Source organism: Lampetra planeri, chromosome 64 (genome assembly GCF_965212315.1).
Source record: "Lampetra planeri chromosome 64, kcLamPlan1.2.h2, whole genome shotgun sequence".
Lineage (NCBI taxonomy): Eukaryota > Metazoa > Chordata > Hyperoartia > Petromyzontiformes > Petromyzontidae > Lampetra > Lampetra planeri.
In genome coordinates, this window is record NC_136170.1 from 553072 (window position 1) to 572579 (window position 19508).

The window sequence follows — 19508 nt, forward strand, 5'->3', positions numbered from 1 at the left end:
CCCCACAGCTGCCCCCACAGCTGCCCCCACAGCTGCCCCACAGCTGCCCCTACAGCTGTCCCTACAGCTGCCCCACAGCTGCCCCTACAGCTGCCCCACAGCTGCCCCTACAGCTGCCCCACAGCTGCCCCTACAGCTGTCCACAGCTGCCCCACAGCTGCCCCCACAGCTGCCCCACAGCTGCCCCTACAGCTGTCCACAGCTGCCCCACAGCTGCCCCCACAGCTGCCCCACAGCTGCCCCACAGCAGCCCCTACAGCTGCCCCCACCACCAACCTCAGCGTCTCGGGCCGCCGGTTCTTGCGACCGTCCTTGCTGTCGGCGATGGCGCTGTCGATGTCGTTCTTGATCAGTTCAGCCTGCGAGCAAACATCACCACCACGGTGGCCAGGAGATGTTCACTACCTCGCCTGGTACGCACGAGGTCGTCGTGGGCTCGATACCGACCCTTGTATATATGGAGTCTGCGTGTTTTCCCCGTGGTCGTGTGTATTTTTCTCCGGTCCTCCGGTTTCTCCCCTCCAGATTTAAAATCGACGTCACGCGTTCACAAGTATTTGGCTTCCTATTCTTGGTTATTTCGGTAAAGTCACGTAGAAGGGAAATAATAAAACAATGACTTTACCGAAAAAAACAAGAATATAAATCCCTGCAGTCACGAAAGCTTTGCATCGAAATGTATTTGGCTGCCGTTATAGATTTCCGCAGGATGATGATGACGACAAGCCACTTTCGTTGAGGCTGTCCTTTGTGACGGCCAGGTCGCTTCGAACAAAAACAAAGTGACCTATCAGCTCAGTGCAGGGCCTCACCTGGCTAAATCACAAAAAACATCTTTTTAGTTTATAGTTATAGGATCGCAGAGCTTGGAGAATCGTTGGCAGCGCCGCTTGACGCTGCTGCCCTTCCCCACGCTCGTCGTCAAGCGAATTGGCACGAATTACGCCGCTGTATACAAATATATATATACAAATATATATATACACAAATATATATATACACAAATATATATATACACAAATATATATATACACACGCAAACAAAACAAGTCGGATCGTTGTAAATTCACAGCCGGGAGACCGGACTTCGAGGGAGCAACGCTCGCTTGGGTCGACGCGTTGCCGCCCGCCAGCCGCTCCCCGCCAGAGGTCGCAACCGGGTACCCGATACCCGTACCCGGCCGGGTACGGGTAGCCATTTGTGACCCTGGTGCGGCCGGGTACGGGTACGGGTACGGGTACGGGTAGGCTGTGAGTCACTGGTGAGTAACCGTTTGTCACTCATTTCGGGTAGGGTACGGGTAGGGAACGGCTACCCGTACCCGGCCGGGTATGGGTACGGCTACCCATTTGCGACCCTGGTGCGGCCGGGTACGGGTAAGGAATCAAAACCCGTTTGCGACCTCTGCTCCCCGCTGGCGGCGGTCGCGGCAACAGGCCGGCGAAGGGAGGCGTGGGGACGGCCTTTCAGGGTCACGGAGAAGCGCAGGTGAGCTGGCAGGTGAGCTGGCAGGTGATTGGTGTAACAGAGACAGCTTCACGCTCTCTCTCCCACTACGGGCTTGGACGGGGACCGGGCACTTATCTTATCTCGCACGGATGTATTATTACAGCAGCGCCGTACAACCCAAGGTCGCCTTGCGGCAGTAAATAATGTCTTACGCGAGGTGGGAGGGTAGAACCGACGAGTGGGCCGTGGTTGTTATTCGAAGTGGTGGTGTCGTCATGGTGACAGTGAGGAGGACAGGTGGGAGTGGTGAAGGAGGGGTATGGGTTGGGGTAGTGGTAGGGGTGGTGATAGGGGTTGGGTTATGGGTGGTGATAGGGGTTGGATATGGGCAGTGATAGGGGTTGGGGCAGGGGCACTGATAGGGGTTGAGGTAGTGATAGGAGTTGGGGTAGTGATAGTGGTTTAGGTGGGGGTAGTGATAGGGGTAGTGATAGGGGTAGGGGTAGTGATAGGGGTTGGGGTAGTGATAGGGGTTTAGGTGGGAGTACTGATAGGGGTTGGGGTCGGCCTGGTCGTAGCTGTGGGTCAGGGTGAGGGAGCGGCAGGGTGATGGGCGAGAGATGGGGGATGTTGTTGTTGTAAGGGGGCGAGCCGCACGACTGTTGACTTCCCCACAAGGTACTACTCTTTTTGGTGGTGGAAATTCCACATTCCTATGGCGGGGAGGGAGGACAGGGGGCTCGTCAATCCACTGATGATTTCCCCACAAAGTAGTACGCATTTTACTCGTCCTCTCCGGGATGATGATGATAACGATGACGATGTTTCTGGGACTTCGGGCTCGAGCTCGTCACCCCAATTATTTGTGTTTGTGTGTGTAAACATCGCCTCTAGGGAGACAAAGGCGGCCGGGCGTGGTTGCTGGCCACCAAACCCCTCCTGTGCCGTGCCGGCCTTCATTAGGTGCTGCTACCTCGCTAACAGCACTTGGCCCAAGTCTGTTGGAGGCTATCGGCGTGATACAAATTGAGCCGTCGCATATGCGGGGACGACACTCTTATGCGACGACGGAAGCTCATTTCATGCTAATCTCTCTCCCTAATCTCTCTCTCCCTAATCTCCCCCATTAACACAACTGACGTGCTTGCGTCCGGGGATGGAATTCCTTCCCAGCTCAGACCCCGCTTGCTTGCCCATCGCCTCTTGTTGTAACAGCTCTCTCGCTGGCTCAGCAGCTCCACTGCTGGATTATTTTTTTCCACCTGAGGACGAGCGCTTGTGTTGTGATCGAAACGTCGCGATATATTATTTTTACATTTATTTTTCTACCTACGTGACTTTACCGAAAGAACCAAAGAGTATGGTCGCGTAGCGGTTCGCGTGCTGCGCTAACCAAATATCTCCCCCCACCTCGTATCGTCTCAACGGACCATTGGTTCTTTGTTTTGTCTTTGTCTGGACGTTGAACTTCCTTCGCACCGTACGTGTGTGGCCAACAGTGCGGAGAGATTGCGGCCCGGTGCGGACGCGACGGCTATCACTCACCCCAACCTCGACGCAGTGGAAGAGGTGCAGGTCTGGCCTGGCCTGGCCCACTTCGGTGCACGTGAGCGCCAGGATGGAGCTGTAGTTGGGCTCCGTGAGCACCGCTTGACACGACAAGATGGAGACGAGCGTGAAGTTCTCCAGCTCCTCCTGGGAACGCACGGACACACACGGAGTCACGCGGCGTTCGCCAGCAGAGATCACACAAACTACACTCACTCACTCTGTAGAACAGGGGGGGGTCATACAAACTCCACTCACTCTGTAGAACAGGGGGAGATCATACAAACTCCACTCACTGTGTAGAACAGGGGGAGATCACACACTCCACTCACTCACTAAAACTCCACTCACTCACTCTGAGTGACGGGGTGGATGGGTGGGGGACCTAGTGGAGGGGGGGGGGGGGTTGGGGGTACCCCCACCTTGCTCTCAATGTCCACGAGTGACACGGAGCGCTCGTCCACCTGGAGCAGCATGTCCTGCGTCCAGATCTTGCCCGTCGAGTCCAGCAGACGCAGGCGGCGGATGCCGTCCTCCATGTTCACGAGGCCCTCCTTGCGGTCCATCTCAAAGGTCGAGAGGTGCTGGGGGGGGCGGGGGGGGGCGAGGTTACGGTGACAGCACAGACAAAAGATCCCCCCCCCCCCATCCCCGTATAGCCTTCTACAAGCTGTCGGGGCAAGTGCACGCATTCCTCCGTTTGAGCGTCGCCCGCTTGACGTTTTTTGGGGCCTTGTCTGCGGGGTGGACCGTGCGCTCTCGGTAGCTGCGATCTACAAATAAAATTACGAACTAAAATATCAGCCAGCAATCTAGTTTCATTTCACCAGGTGCGAGGCCCCGCTACCGAGCTTCGTAGCTCTCTTTCGGAGGCGAGCTGATGGCCTGGCTCAACGTAGTGGTTAATCGTCAGCGTGGATATCTGTCGCAGCAGCCAAATACGCAAACTCCAAATATACAGCAGCAGGCGTCGTCGGGGTCGGGATAGAAACCACGACCCACTGTATACCTGGCAAGGTAGTCAACATCTCACCACCTAAGGCGGCTGGCAACGGCACAGGCAGGGGGAGGATGGCCAGCACCACACCGGGACACCGAATCACACACGCACGTGTCCACACAGCAGCACACCCACGCACACACACGTGCATGCACACACGCACCCACGCACACACCCGTGCAACGCAGCGCTCACCTCCACGTGGTACTGTGCCGTTTCGGCCTTGATGTTGCTGGAGCGAGCATAGTTCTTGCGTTGCTCTGTTGGGACAACACAGCACCACGCATGGCCTCACGTCACGGTGCAGGGCACGGCCATGGATAGCGGGGGGAGTGGGGGGGGGGGAGCCACACGGAGAGCCACACGGAGAGCCACACGGAGAGCCACACGGAGAGCCACACGGAGAGCCACACGGAGAGCCACACGGAGAGCCACACGGAGAGCCACACGGAGAGCCACACGGAGAGCCACACGGAGAGCCACACGGAGTGGGGGAGGGGGAGGCAATCGCTATTTTACGGAGAGACTGGCCGAGTCAGGGCTCGCGTGCGGGCTCTCCAAGGCCCGCTCCGTGTCGCCGATGTATCGAGGACCGCCACCGTCTCTCTCGTGTTCACCGCACGGCGCGGCTCCCGAATCACGCGAGTTGTTTTGTTTTTTGTGACAGTGAGAATTTTTTTAAATGGCCCTTCTTCTTCTTGGTTCTTTCGGTAAAGTCACGTAGAAGGGAAATAATAAAATAAAATGTAATTTGTATTTTTATTATTTTATTATTTCCCTTCTACGTGACTTTACCGAAAGAACCAAGAAGATGAATCCCTGCAGTCACGAAAGCTTTAAATCGAAATGGCCCTTGTTGTTTTCAGTTTGCCGACCCCACCGAGCCAGCTCAGGTGGCGGTGTGCGACTCTCGCAGAGTGAGGACGGTGGGAGCCCTCGCGGCGACGCGCTCCCTCCACCTCGGGGAACACTTATCACACAAAAGACAAAGGTCCCCCCTACCGTGAAGCCTCTGACAGACTGTCGGGGCAAGTGCTGTTAGTAGCGAGCAGCGGCACCTATGAAGGCCGCCACCGTGCCGCACGAGGGGGCACGAGTGGTTAGCGCTACGCCCGCCCGACCACCTTTGTCTCCCCAGTGGCAACGTTCACACACCGCACCTATTACTCATTTGAGGCCGAATCGACCTAGGGGAGTGCCCAGGACCGGTTCGCTACTTTTCGCACAAGGCAGTCCCCCCTCCCCCCCCCCCTCTGGCAGCTACTCGGCGTTCAGTCAGGGGTCCTCCTCGCCGCGACGATGACGACCCACCGTGTGAATGGACGGACGACGGACAAAGGGATGGATGAACGGACAGACCGACGGACCGACGGACAGAGAGACCGACGGAGCGACAAACGCCGATGGGGACCGGTGTCAAAGGCCCCACCTCCCCCCACCCCGTGCCACCGTCCGCCACCAACGCGGGTAAACTTTGCGGTGCGCGGCAGAAAATCGATTGCGGTCCCGACCGCGAGACGTCTCGGCGCTCACCGCCGCGCTCGGAAACTTTACGACGCCGCCGCTGGAAGGCGAGAGAGACAAAGGCCTCTCCCGCTCTCTCCCGCTCTCTCTGTGCAAGCGAGCTCCACGCGGCGCACACAGCACGCCGGCGACACCAAACACGGGGGCAGCTCCCTCGCGGGTTTGAGGGCCGCAGCTTCGAGCGGCTGCGGCGATTGTTTTGGTCGTATCTGTAACTTGGGATTCACTCCGGACGGCTTTTTCAAAACGAATTTTGCCAATTATGGTCACAGCAGATGCATCTCTTTCCAACTGTTGATTGTGTATTGCATTTACTTGTTTCCTGTAACGCAGTTGTCTCTGCTCTGATCTACATCTGGCTGTCTCTCTGCTGTTTTGCTGGGATTGCCGTTTGCTTCACTTTTGCGAGGGAGAATGTTTCCACCATGCCGCCCTCCGGAGCACCCACACGACTGCCGCCCTGCATCAAGCTCGCAAGGCCCCACAGCTACCCACAGCGCCCATTGTCAGACCCACAGCGACGAGCCACTTCAGATGTGTACGTACACACACACACACGTGTGTGTGTGTGTGTGTACGTACACACACATGCGTGTGCACGTGTCTATGGAGGAGGCTCGTGAAGGACGCTGCTGCTACTGGGCAGTTGGAGACAGTCGCCCACCAGCAACAGCAGCGGGCAGAGGAGCGACACTCACAACAACGAGCGGAGCGTCGGGCAGCTAAAACGCAGAAAATTGGCACAATAGGGGGCACAGCTGGCGCATCTGCCAGTCATCCGAGTTGGTCAACCCATGGCTCCTGGGTCTGTCCCGTGACCACCTCCGGTCAGCGAGCCTTCGACACTTCACGTGGCCTCAAAGCGCACACCTGGCCTGGCACAAGTGCCGTGGTGACGTCACCTAGTTGCGAATGGTGGCAGCCGTCGTAGTTGTTGCTGTTTGCGTGCGTAATCGTGCGCGCACGCACAACCTTACCTGCCAGCGACGTCCCACCACGACCACCCCACAGACACATGCCCATCGCACGCGCCGGACCAACCCCCCAAATCGACAAGAGCCGGCGGCGGCGGCGCTCCAAGCGGCGCGTCCCGACGGCGCGGCGGCGACCACGCCTCCCGCGACGAGATAATAGCGACCGCTGCAGCCGCGGCGGCGTTGCTATAAACACGGGCGGCGCTTTATTTATTTATTCAGCATTGTCCGGCGGCGCGTGCCGCACACGTACCGTACCGCACGTACCGTACAGCTGCTTGGCGGTGGTGCGGCGCTCCATGGCGCGCGGCGCAGAGAGGACGTCCCCGGGACTTTGTCTGCGGGCCACGCACACGCACAGACGCTCAGACGCACGCACGCACGGGCGCGAAGACACGCGCAGGCACGGAGATGCAGTGTCTGCGTGCGTCTGCATCGGCGGTGCTGAAGACTCCCGGCTGGGACCTCCAGCCGCCATCGTCCACTGCACCAACCATGGCAACAGCTGACGATGCGGAGAGCTGACGAGGACGATGATGATGATGACGATGATCATGCGGATAGCTGATGATGGTGATGATGATGATGATGCATGATTATAAATGTGGAGGGAAAAGCCGTAGAACGTGGAGAATAATCCAGGCAACCAGGGGGAGAGAGAGACACGCAAACTCCAAATCTACAGCAGGCGTCAGGGTTGAGATTGAAGCCACGACCTCCTGCGTACCAAGCGAGGGAATTAACATCTCGCCACCGCGCCCCCCATGGACTCACAAACACGGAGGGATCATCATCTATAGACTCACACACAGACCCATAGACTCATGATCTATAGACTCACACAGACCCATAGACTGGCATAGAGACCCACAGACTCATGATCTATAGACTCACACAGACCCATAGACTGGCATAGAGACCCATAGACTCATCATCTATAGACTCACACAGACCCATAGACTCATGATCTATAGACTCACACAGACCCATAGACTGGCATAGAGACCCATAGACTCATGATCTATAGACTCACACAGACCCAGACTGGCATAGAGACCCATAGACTCATGATCTATAGACTCACACAGACCCAGACTGGCATAGAGACCCATAGACTCATCATCTATAGACTCACACAGACCCATAGACTGGCATAGAGACCCATAGACTCATGATCTATAGACTCACACAGACCCATAGACTGGCATAGAGACCCATAGACTCATGATCTATAGACTCACACAGACCCAGACTGGCATAGAGACCCATAGACTCATCATCTATAGACTCACACAGACCCAGACTGGCATAGAGACCCATAGACTCATCATCTATAGACTCACACAGACCCATAGACTGGCATAGAGACCCATAGACTCATCATCTATAGACTCACACAGACCCATAGACTGGCATAGAGACCCATAGACTCAGCGGGAGAGTTACACGGAGCGGTGAGGACTTTTGAATTCGTTGGAGCGGAGTGATGGACAGCGGCAGGGAGACAGAGCAGAGGGGAGTTGCAGGAGCCACCATCCGGCTCTTCAACCACATCATCATCCCCATCAACCACCTCATCATCATCATCACCCCCATCAACCTCCTCCTCATCATCATCATCAACCACCGCAATGTAAACCGTGAGCCGTGATCACAGTCGATGTCAGCCACAGGAGGAATTCCACGCCCTGGACACGGCCTGTTATATGCACTGGCAACCATTTATGTAATCATTCACCTCACGTCATTCATTACCGAAATACCTGGAGACACACAGCGACGACAGAGAGATAGGTAGAGACCCCGAGATAGAGAGACCCAAACGTCAACACACCGCTCCAGAAGGACACACACAAGACAAAGATCTCCCGCGTAGCCTCAACAGACTGCAGGGGCAAGTGTCGTTCACGAGTAGCAGCACCCGTGAAGGCCGGCACGGCACACAAGGGGGTGGGTGGCCAGCACCACGCCCGGCCGCCTTTGTCTCCCCCAGTGGCGATGTTTACACACCACTGCACCAGGTACTCATTTGAGGTCGAGCCGACCTAGGGGAGGCCCAGGACCGGTTCAGATAATCGTCACTGGTGTTGGCCGTGAGCGGGAATCGCATCTAGGTTGCCAGGTTTGTAGCGCAGCGTAGCGCTAACCACTACACCACCGCTCCCCACAGACACACACACCACACAGACACACACACACCACACAGACACACTCACAGACACACACACACCACACAGACACACACACACCACACGGACACACACACACCACACAGACACACCACACAACACACAGACACACCACACACCCCAGAACGGGGGCCACCCGTCCATCATCTGCCTCGCGGCCCGACGACTCCTCCTCCTCTCCGGGCCGGCGCGAGGGAGAGTCCTCCTCGTCGTCGTCCTCCCCCTCGGGGCCCCAACCCTCGCAGGGATCGGCACGTGTGCACCGAGCCGATCGGCACGCACCGAGCCGATCGGCACGCACCGAGCCGATCTGCACGCACCGAGCCGATCGGCACGCACCGAGCCGATCAGTACGCACCGAGCCGATCGGCACGCGTCGTGGGCTCACCGCGGTGGCGCGTGGCGTAGTCAGCGGCGAGTTGCTCCCCGCGTTGCCGCGGTCGGTGGCTCCTCCCGCCGACTCGCTCGCTCCCGGTGGGACTCTCTGAAACGACGGGGCAGACGGGAACACTTTTTAAAATTCAGCCCCTCGCATCTCCACGGGTGGATATACAAACAACGAATGAAGCAGCACTGCGTGGCGACGTCAACAAGTTACACAACAGAAATTAATCGATTGTGAACACCGCGACGAGGAGGACGAGGAGGAAACTCTGCGATGGCGCTTGCGAGTGGCAGCTTCGTGCCAGCAAGGCGCCCCCCCCCCAGGTGTTTCAGCAAAAACATTCCATCACTTGACTTGACATTCGGTGGCTCAGCGGTAAAGCGAGATGCCCCTCGCAATCAGAACGGCTTGAGCTCACATCCCGGTATATAGGGGGGGGGGGGTGGTTACACTGCAGATAACCCCACCCCCTGCCATGGGAACGTGGAATGTCCCACCACTGGCTCTGCAGGGCTGTAAACGGCAGATACTTCCCCCGGCACCTGCGATAAGCAGAGTTGGCTACGTACGGTACGAAAGAAGTTCAACACATGTACAGAATACACTGTACACCACTTACACTACACGCTACACACACGCTACACACACGCTACACACACTACACAAACCATTTAAGAGCAATGAAATCTCTTTCGACGCCAACTCCATCACTTTACAAAAGCGGAGTTGGGTTCCATCCTCCGAAGCCACTGCCCCGAGCGTTGGGCACTGCGGCTCGCGAACTGGAACTGAACATTTAAACTGGGCAGCCTCCCTGCACTGCCTTCAAGTTTCACACACACTCACACACACTCGAGTTTATTGTTAACTTAACAAAGCAGTGAACCATCTTGCCCCAGCCTACACCCATTACGCCCCGCTCAAAGTCCCTAACATCTGGGGGATGCAGATCTCCTCTCCGCATGCCCAGGCTGAGGCTTCTTCGGCCGATGGGTGACCGAGACTTTTCCCCGTGTAGGCTACGGAACGGTCTTGCACGAGATATCAGAAGGGGCTTCTCTCTCAGAGAGTCTGTGGACATCTTTTTAATTGGTCTTAAAACCGATTTATGTATATACGCTTCCGCTTGTTAAACTTTTAGTTCATTTCGTGAATCTATTCTTAGAATGTGTTTATAATATAATTATTATGATGCCGTCTGCTGCCGTGTCCTGTACAGCACTTTGAGATCCTCGATCAAAAGCCACTAGATCGATAGAATGATTATTCTTCTTGGTTCTTTCGGTAAAGTCACGTAGAAGGGAAATAATAAAATAATAAAAATAAAACATCATAAAATAATTCTCACGACGTATCAGCCACAACGCAAGCAGCCGTCCTCAGGTGAAGAACAGGTCTGTCGGAAAGACAGCGTCTGAATGAGACGCCGTCTTATTATCATCAAGCTCAAAAAGGCTGGCATGGCTTCCTCAACGTACAGGTTTCCACGCTGCTGTGATTCAGGCGCCACGGTGGCTAGGAGATGTGAACTACCTCGCCTGGTATACAACAGGAGGTTGCGAGTTCGATCCAGACCCCGACCCCTGCTGCTGCTGCTGTATATTTTGAGTTTGTCTCTTTCTGCTCGTGGTCGTGTGGATTTTCCTCCAGATCATCCGTTTTTCCCCCTCCACATTTAGAATCGACTATCACACATTTAGAGTATTTGGCTGCTATAAATGCCCACGTGATGATGAGAAGCCACTTGTTTCAGCTATCATTTGTGGCCACATCGCTAAGCGGGGCCTCACCTGCCAAACTAAAACATAAGATTGTTAGTTTATATCATGGGACCTCCTTTGCCAGTACCAAAATATGAGAATAGGTTTTCCCCTTTTTTTTGGCAACAAAACAGTTGTGTTAAGATGTTAAAACAACGAACTGAAACCTTTTACAAGGAATCATGTCTGCATTAACCACAATGCTTGTGGTCAGAAAGCCGTCTGGTGTGGACCAATCAGTTTCAAGGACGATGCATATATTATCAGAGAATGTATTTTGTTTGCATTCTGACCACAAGCATTGTGGTTAATGCAGAAATGATTCCTTGTAAAAGGTTTCAGTTTGGTGTTTTAACAACTTAACACAGCTGTTTTGTTGTCAGAAAAAAGGTGAAAAACCTATTCTCATGTTAGTTTCGTTTTTTTTTCTAACGCAGTTAACCGATAGCACAGTCCACCCCACAGAAAGGGCTCAAAAACGTCAAGCGAATGACAATACAACGGCACCGTCAAAGACGGCAACAGGCGTTTGGGGGGTGGTGAACACATGGCCCTTGGATCCTGGGTGCAACAAGTAGAATGGACATTGTTGCTACAACCCCAGCGACTTTTGCAAACGAGCTCCCGTGACGGAGCGAGCGAGCCAGCCAGTCACTCACCCAGTTACCCACCCAGTCACCCACCCAGTCACTCACCCAGTCATCCACCCAGTCACTCATTCATTCACCCACCCAGTCACCCACCCAGTCACCCACCCAATCATCCACCCAGTCACCCAATCTTGTCACCCACCCAGTCACCCAATCCAGTCACCCACCCAGCCACCCACCCAGCCACCCACCCAGTCATCCCACTGCAGGTCACCCACCCAGTCACCCACCCAGTCACCCACCCAGTCACCCACCCAGTCACCCAATCTAGTCACCCACCCAGTCACCCAATCCAGTCACCCACCCAGCCACCCACCCACCCAGTCATCCCACTGCAGGTCACCCACCCAGTCACCCACCCAGTCACCCACCCAGTCACCCAATCCAGTCACCCACCCAGTCACCCAATCCAGTCACCCACCCAGTCATCCCACTGCAGGTCATCCACCCAGTCACCCACCCAGTTACCCAATCAGTCACCCACCCAGTTACCCACCCAGTTACCCACCCAGTCACCCACCCAGTCATCCCACTGCAGGTCACCCACCCAGTCACCCACCTAGTCACCCACCCAGTCACCCCACTGCAGATCACCTCATTTCTCTCTCTGCTTCTTCCCACGCACTGCTCCACTCGTCTCTTCCACTGCCCCAAGCTCTCACAACAATAACTACAACCTCGCTCAACCCAATGGACGCTGTTCACGGATCTCGTCATCAGTTAGGACTCTGACCATCGTGCCGTTAATTGCTGGCCGCACAGCAAGCGTTGTTAAAGACGCGCCAAGTGCCGTTGTTTCACAGATGGAGGTGATGTCATCGCCACGATGGAGGTCCAGGAGGTGACTATGATCATCGGCGACTATCTGTGGTCACCCAACCCGGGTTCCCGAGTAAGGGTGTCAAGGCCTCCCTAGGAAAAAATGTCGTGGGAATGTGGAAGGTTCACATTCCTATGACCCTGGCGAGTTTAACCATGCAGCAACCAACATTGACTCCCCACTCCCCTCCCCCCCTCCAAAGTGGTTCTCATTTATCAGCCATCGGAGGGATGATGGGCTGGGTCAACCCTCTCAAACTTGGATTTGAACTCACGACCTTCCGATGGCGAGCCGCTCGCACCACCGCAGATCCACCTGGCCACGGTGGCACGGCCAGGGGTGGCGAGTGGCATGGCCAGGTGTAGTGAGTGTTACAGCCAGGTATAGTGAGTGGCATGGCCAGGGGTGGTGAGTGGCATGGCCAGGTGTAGCGCGTAGCACCGATTCTTGTTGTAGAGGCTCAGTGTTAAAAAAAAAACAAATAAATTAAATGACGACGTTTCGGAGGCAACACAAGCTTCCGTCTTCAGGTGGAACCGTCACAGCAAAATTCCACCTGAAGACGGAAGCTTGTGTTGCCTCCGAAACGTCGTGATTTAATTTATTTGTTTTCTTTATTAACCTACATGACCTTTACCGAAAAAACCAAAGATTATGGATCCTTGCAGTCACGAAAACTTCAGATCTAAAAAGGCTCCGTGTTATCGTATCGGGGCCGCATGGCGACAGTCGCCATGACAGGCGACGTGCCACAAACCTCGGCCCGGCACGGGCAGAGCGCGGACCCACTGGACACCAGAGGTCGCAAACGGGTTTTGATTCCTTACCCATTCCCCGGCCGCACCAGGGTCGCAAACGGGTACCCGTACCCTACCCGATACCCGGCTACCCGTACCCGGCCGGGTACGGGTAGGGTATGGGTACCCGATTGCGATCTCTGGGATGAAGCCATGTTGCAGGCGCGGGTGGGTTGATTCTAGGAACTTGAATTGTGAGAAGAGACAAGACGTTGGGAAATGAGTGACAAACGGTGACTCACCAGTGACTCACGGCCTGCCCGTACCCGTACCCGGCCGCACCAGGGTCGCAAACGGGTACCCGTACCCGGCTGGATACGGGTAGCCGGGTATCGGGTAGGGTACGGGTATCGGGTACCCGGTTGCGACCTCTGCTGGACACGGAGCGTGATGGATTCCTCCAGTCGCTAAAACAAGAATCCCATTCTGGACCTCTCTCTCTGTCTCTCTCCCTCTCTCTGCGGGTTACCAAGGGGATGGGCCAGGGGGGTGGGCCATCTCCCTGGTAACCCGCACACAAACACCGCAGCGTGCCCAACAAGCGAGGGCGATGCGCGTTCGGTGCGTTTAAAATAGATCGAGCCGACGAGAAAGAACAAAAGTCGCGGCGCTGTAAACGCGCGGCTCCCAGTGCGTCACGAGCGGCCAGAGAGCGCGAGGTTGGTGCGGTGGTGGCGGGGGCGGTGGTGGCTGTTACAATCGTAAAAAGGTGAACACGAAAAAAAACACGCACTTTAGAGAACTGCGTCGTCGATAAGGAACGCTTCCTATCAGCCGCGCTGTCCGCACAAACAGATAAAAAAAAAACCTTCAACGCCCAAACGGGGGCGGGGGGGGGGGCAAAGTTGAACCGAGAGAGAACGAGGACGAGCGAGGGGACGAGCGCGCCAGTGGTCGGTGGTGCGGAACGGTCCGTCATAATTTTTTGCCGGGACCGGTCAACCAGCCCCCCCCACCCTCACCCCCCCTCCCTCAGCCCCCCCCTCAGCACCCCACCCTCCCCGGCCCCCGCCGTGTTGACCGCGGGGGACAAAAGGCACCAGCCGCGGCGCCGCCGACGCAGGCAGCGGCGCCCCGGTGGGTCAACAACAACAATTCGTGGCAATGGACACATCAATAAATACTCAACCCGGCTGGGCATTCCGCGGGACCTGTGGATAAAAGCAGAAGGGTGCCGCGGTGGCGGGGAGATGTTGACTACCTCGCCCGGTATGCAGGAGGTCGTGGGTTCGATCCCAACCCTGACGACACCTGCTGCTGTGTATTTGGAGTCTGCGTGTCTCTCCCCCCGTGGTCACTGCGTGGATTTGTCTCCGGGTCCTCCTCCGGCTTTTCCCGTCTACGTTCAGAATCAACGTTACGCGTTTAGAGAATGTGGCTGATGTGAATATCCACACGATGACCATGATGACGATGAACACTTTGTTGAGCGATCATTGTAATGGCCAGGTCGTTTCTGACAAAGAGAGTTACATAGCAGCTCAGTGGTGGCGCCTACCTTAGTAAAATAAAAATATTATTTTTTATGTAATATACTGAGAGCATTTCGAAGGCCCCCCCCCTCAAGCGGACTTGAGTTGCGCACGCAAGTAAACAACCCGGCGCTGGTTTGATCTTCCTTCAATAAATAGCGCCCACTTTGCCAAGAGACGTCGCTGGTTGGAGCACTTCTCCTATTTACGACGGGACCGCCTGTTCGGCACAAAACTAACATCAATAATGTACGAGAGAGCCCCTTAAAACAAAAATACCCCCTCCCACCTTCTTTTATATCACACGCCGCACAAAAAAAATTGAACGCGTGCACACACACACAGCCCAGCCGTATCCGGCATAAACACACACACAGCCCCATTGCATCGCGTGCCATGCAACAGACTCCACGCCCTTGGGGCACCCAAACGCGATGCGATGACTCTGCACCAGGGCGATGCCCCCAAGATCCAAGTGGCTCTCGCATTTAAAATCCGGAATGTCGCCGGCTCAAATCCTGTCCGGGGTGGGGGTCGTGGTGATCGATTCAGCCCATCACCCCGCACCTCCGGGGTGGATAAATTAGTACACCCCCACGTTGCGTCGGGGTGAAGCCAACAGGCGCTTGTTGTTGTTGTTGTAACCTACGGACGGATTCGCAGCGACGCTGTATTCCACCACCGGCTCCAGGACGTGAGAGCGCGAGGCAATTTCATCGACTGCACATTTGAGCAGGAAGCGACCGTGACTTTGATGGGTTCTAGCTGCACGAGAGAACGTGTCAATGCGTAAACGTCTCGCGGCGGTGCGCGGTTCCGAGCGACGAGTCCTCTCCCTCGCCGCTCTGCGGTTTTCGTTTCGCGTTTTGTGCGATTTTTTTAGATTTCCGAATGTAATCGGCCGTTTTTTTTTTACACTTTTGACGTCCACCCCCCATCGGTGGCACCTTCAGTGTATCGGGTTCACAAATCAGTGGCACGGGTGACTCTCCCCCCCCCCACCATCCCCTGTAGGGGAGGGGCACGGGTGGATACGCACGGTGCAAATGAAGTTCAACGTACATTGGAACCCACTCTTAACACTTAACCTCTCATATTCTTGGTTCTTTCGGTAAAGTCACGTAGAAGGGAAATAACAAAATACAAAGAATAATAAAATATATATTTTTCATTAAATAATAAAAATATTCTTTTTTCTTTTTAGTATTATTTTATTATTTCCCTTCTACGTGACTTTACCGAAAGAACCAAGAATATGAATCCCTGCAGTCACGAAGGCTTTAAATCAAAATTTAACCTCTCGTTAAGTGTTAAGTGATTTGGTCATTAAGCGAGTATAGGAAACACACGTCAAAGGCCTACTTCGTTCCGATAGCATCGAAAGTTACCTTCACCCAAAAAAAAACGGACTTTATAATGTTGAAATGGATATTAATACAAAATGATAGTGACACCATTATTAACAAATGCGTTAATGAATATTGACTGTACCTACGACAGCCCGTCGTTACCAGACATTGGGCTCTATGGAGACAAGTCACTACACTACACACTACACTACACACTATGGAGACGCTACACTACACTACACTGGGCTCTATGGAGGCACTACAATACACTACATAATACACTACACAACACACTGGGCTCTATGGAGGCACGACACTATACACTAGACACTGGGCTCTATGGAGGCACTATACACTATACACTACACACTACATTGGGCTCTATGGAGGCACTACATTATACACTACACACTACACTGGGCTCTATGGAGGTACTACACTACAATACACTACACACTACACTGGGTTCTATAGAGGCACTACACTATACACTACACACTACACTGGGCTCTATGGAGGCACTACACTACAATACACTACACTATACACTGGGCTCTATGGAGACGCTACACTACAATACACTATACACTACACTGGGCTCTATGGAGGCACTACACTATACACTACACACTACACTGGGCTCTATGGAGACGCTACACTACAATACACTATACACTACACTGTGCTCTGTGGAGGCCCGTGGTTAAGTGATTAGTCGTGAAGAGGGATGCGTGTGATTCATTGTATTTGTTGACCCACGAGAGCCGAGCCAAGTCAAAGGCGTCTCTCTCTTTCAGGACTCTCCCTGGCTGCCACTTAGGCAGAGTTTTTTTTATTTATTTGACGACGTTTCCCCCCCCCCCCCGAGCCGATTGATGGCGAGCGCGACTCGCGATTTCGCAGTCAACGTACCGAGCAGCCAGGGGCAGCGGAATCATCCGGTCGTTGTCCGGTGCCGCAAGTCCCTCCACCACCCGGCACGGCAAAAACAAAGTGAAGCCGTTTGGACGCCGACGATGGCGAAATCGGTTTCGGCTCAACCTCGCCCGGGTCGTCGACAATTCTGATTGGCGACTTACTTTGTTAAATGTGGTCGGATCGCCGCGTAAAGGCGGAGGGCGCGCGTGTCTTGTCGTGACGGGGCGCTGCAAGATGCGACACCGTGACCGTTCAAAGCTCGCCCCGCTGCATCGGCTCCCGGCTGCTGAACGGGATGCATTCTGTCGCCACAAACGAACCACTACACCTCTCCAATCTCTTTAAGAGCCTTCAACAAGCTCCGTGATAAGAAGGCTCAGCTAATCGAGTCTCTCACCTTTCCGAAGAGATGCCGCGACTCTAAGGTAATACCAATCGCATTTAATTATTTTGTCAAGGCGCCCTTCCCCCCTTCCAACCCAGCTTAAATAGACGCTCCAAGCGTGTTGGTGTTTCATTCAGACGCTGTCTCCCCGACAGACCTGGTCTTCACCTGAGGACGGCTGCTTGCGTTGTGGCCGAAACGTCGTGAGAATTATTTTATTATGTTTTATTTTTATTATTTTATTATTTTATTATTTCCCTTCTACGTGACTTCACCGAAAGAACCAAGACGATGAACTCTCCGATCGCGTCAAGGAGCAATCAACCATCATCGTGGGAACTCCGCTCATCCTCGCAGCGGCTTTTGGCTAATCGTTGGACAAAGACGGTCACCGCATCGCCTGGCGCTTTCAGACGCGCTGATTCTGCGGCCGTCTGGAACGCTCTTCCCCTTTCGATATTATAAAGCCACTGGGAGCCGTGCACTTTTAAATCGTCATCATCGAGGTTGACAAACTCGTTTGTTTAGAACTGATTTGTGTGTTTAGTTTGTTGTCCCCCCCCACCTCCGGACTAAGCCCGTCACATGACCCGGCTTCCTTGCTAAACTAAACTCTTGTTTATTTTACCAGATGAAGCCCATTGAGCTCTTTTTCAAAAGCGACCTGGACCTCAAATGATAACTCGGCGAGGTGGCTTACCATGCGGACATTTTAAATGCAGCCAAATGCTCTAAACGCGTGATGTCGATTCTAAATGTTGGAGGGAAAACCGGAGGACCCGGAGAAAAATCCACGCAATCAGAGAGAGAGAGAGAGACACCGCAAACTCCAAATATACAACAGCAGCAGGCGTCAGGGTCGGGATCGAACCCACGACCTCCTGCATACCAGGAGAGGGAGATGACATCCCGGTCACGACCCTCGCAGATTTAGACCCTAGTTATTAAACAAGATGTATTATGATTCTACGATAATTGACCTCTGTTAATGATTAAGATTCGTTGAAACTGCCTCGTGAATATACCCCCCCCCCCCCAGTCCAGGGGTAGGCAGCTTGCGGCTCTTTAAAGTGACCGCTGCTTCGCGACGTTTATTTATTGGAGGACCGACCACCGTCTCTCGTGTTCACCACACGGTGCACTGTGGTGGCTCTTGAAATATTGAGCTTTTTTTTTCTTTCACAGAATCCAAAATAAATAAATGGCTACTCTTGTTATTTTGGATGCAATCTCCCCTCCCCCCTGTTGCCTTAGCCTGGAGCAGGATAGCATTGCAATGTTTGAGCAAAGCTTACAAGTGTTTTTATTGTATATGCAGGGACTCCTCCACTTAGGCCAAACCTGGTCCAGACGTCAAGTTGCCTGTTCGGACCGAGAGGCCTGGGTTCAACCGCCACTCAATAAATGGCGGTGATGGCAATTACGTCTGTAGAACGTGAAGAACCAGTGGCATCTACATCTGTAGAACGTGAAGAACCAGTGGCATCTACATCTGTAGAACGTGAAGTACCAGTGGCATCTACATCTGTAGAACGTGAAGAACCAGTGGCATCTACATCTACAGAACGTGAAGAACCAGTGGCATCTACATCTACAGAGCGTGAAGAACCAGTGGCATCTACATCTACAGAACGTGAAGAACCAGTGGCATCTACATCTACAGAATGTGAAGAACCAGTGTCATCTACAGGAGACTATGCAACTCCTAAAGCCATTCCCCGTGTTTAGTGTACATGCCGTACAACGTGTTTGTAATCGGCAGGAACAAACCGACTTACGAACAGACCTCTGGAACCGAACTAACTAAAGTAGAGGAGTCCCTAAATACATGAAATCGTTTCGTTGTCGTCAAGAGCAGTCGACGACCGCCACTGCTGCGCCGTAACGTGGACACGGAGAGACCGCTCTGTGCCCACACTCTCTCTCTGTCTCTCTCAAGCCTCCAGCACTCAACGCACTCAAGAGTAACTCCGATCCCTTACCCGAACGATAACAAAAACGGCGAGATAACGTCGCGTTCCGAGATTCGTCTCATTATTTTCTTTTATACACTCCCTCTCTCTAGGATTTGAAGATGGTTTTTTTCCCCGAAAAGGTTGAGCATTAACGATCGGAGCGCCAAATGAAAAGTTGGGAGAGATGTTGAACGAGCAGACGGTCACTCCTCTGTGTTCGTTACTCCCACCCTCTTCAGGTGGTGTCGCTCTCTATTAAAATGTATTTTAATTAAATGTCTCCCGAACTCCTTCTTCCGTCGTCTCCATTGCAACCCCGTCACCCAGCTAGT

The 19508-nt window shown here is 54.0% G+C and overlaps 1 protein-coding gene across 2 annotated transcripts in view; it reads right to left on the minus strand.

Annotated features, from left to right (window-relative positions):
• Positions 1-19508, minus strand: part of LOC144737080 (epidermal growth factor receptor kinase substrate 8-like) — a 68971-nt gene that overhangs the window by 19468 nt on the left and 29995 nt on the right. For both annotated transcript variants that reach the window (XM_078619743.1, XM_078619742.1), the window contains exons 2-7: positions 9074-9169; positions 6764-6834; positions 4194-4258; positions 3421-3582; positions 2996-3145; positions 277-359 (exon numbers count right to left, since the gene is read on the minus strand). In XM_078619743.1, the coding sequence (XP_078475869.1) occupies positions 277-359; positions 2996-3145; positions 3421-3582; positions 4194-4258; positions 6764-6797 (494 nt within the window). In that variant the 5' untranslated portion in view covers positions 6798-6834; positions 9074-9169. The remainder of the gene's footprint in view (positions 1-276; positions 360-2995; positions 3146-3420; positions 3583-4193; positions 4259-6763; positions 6835-9073; positions 9170-19508) is intronic.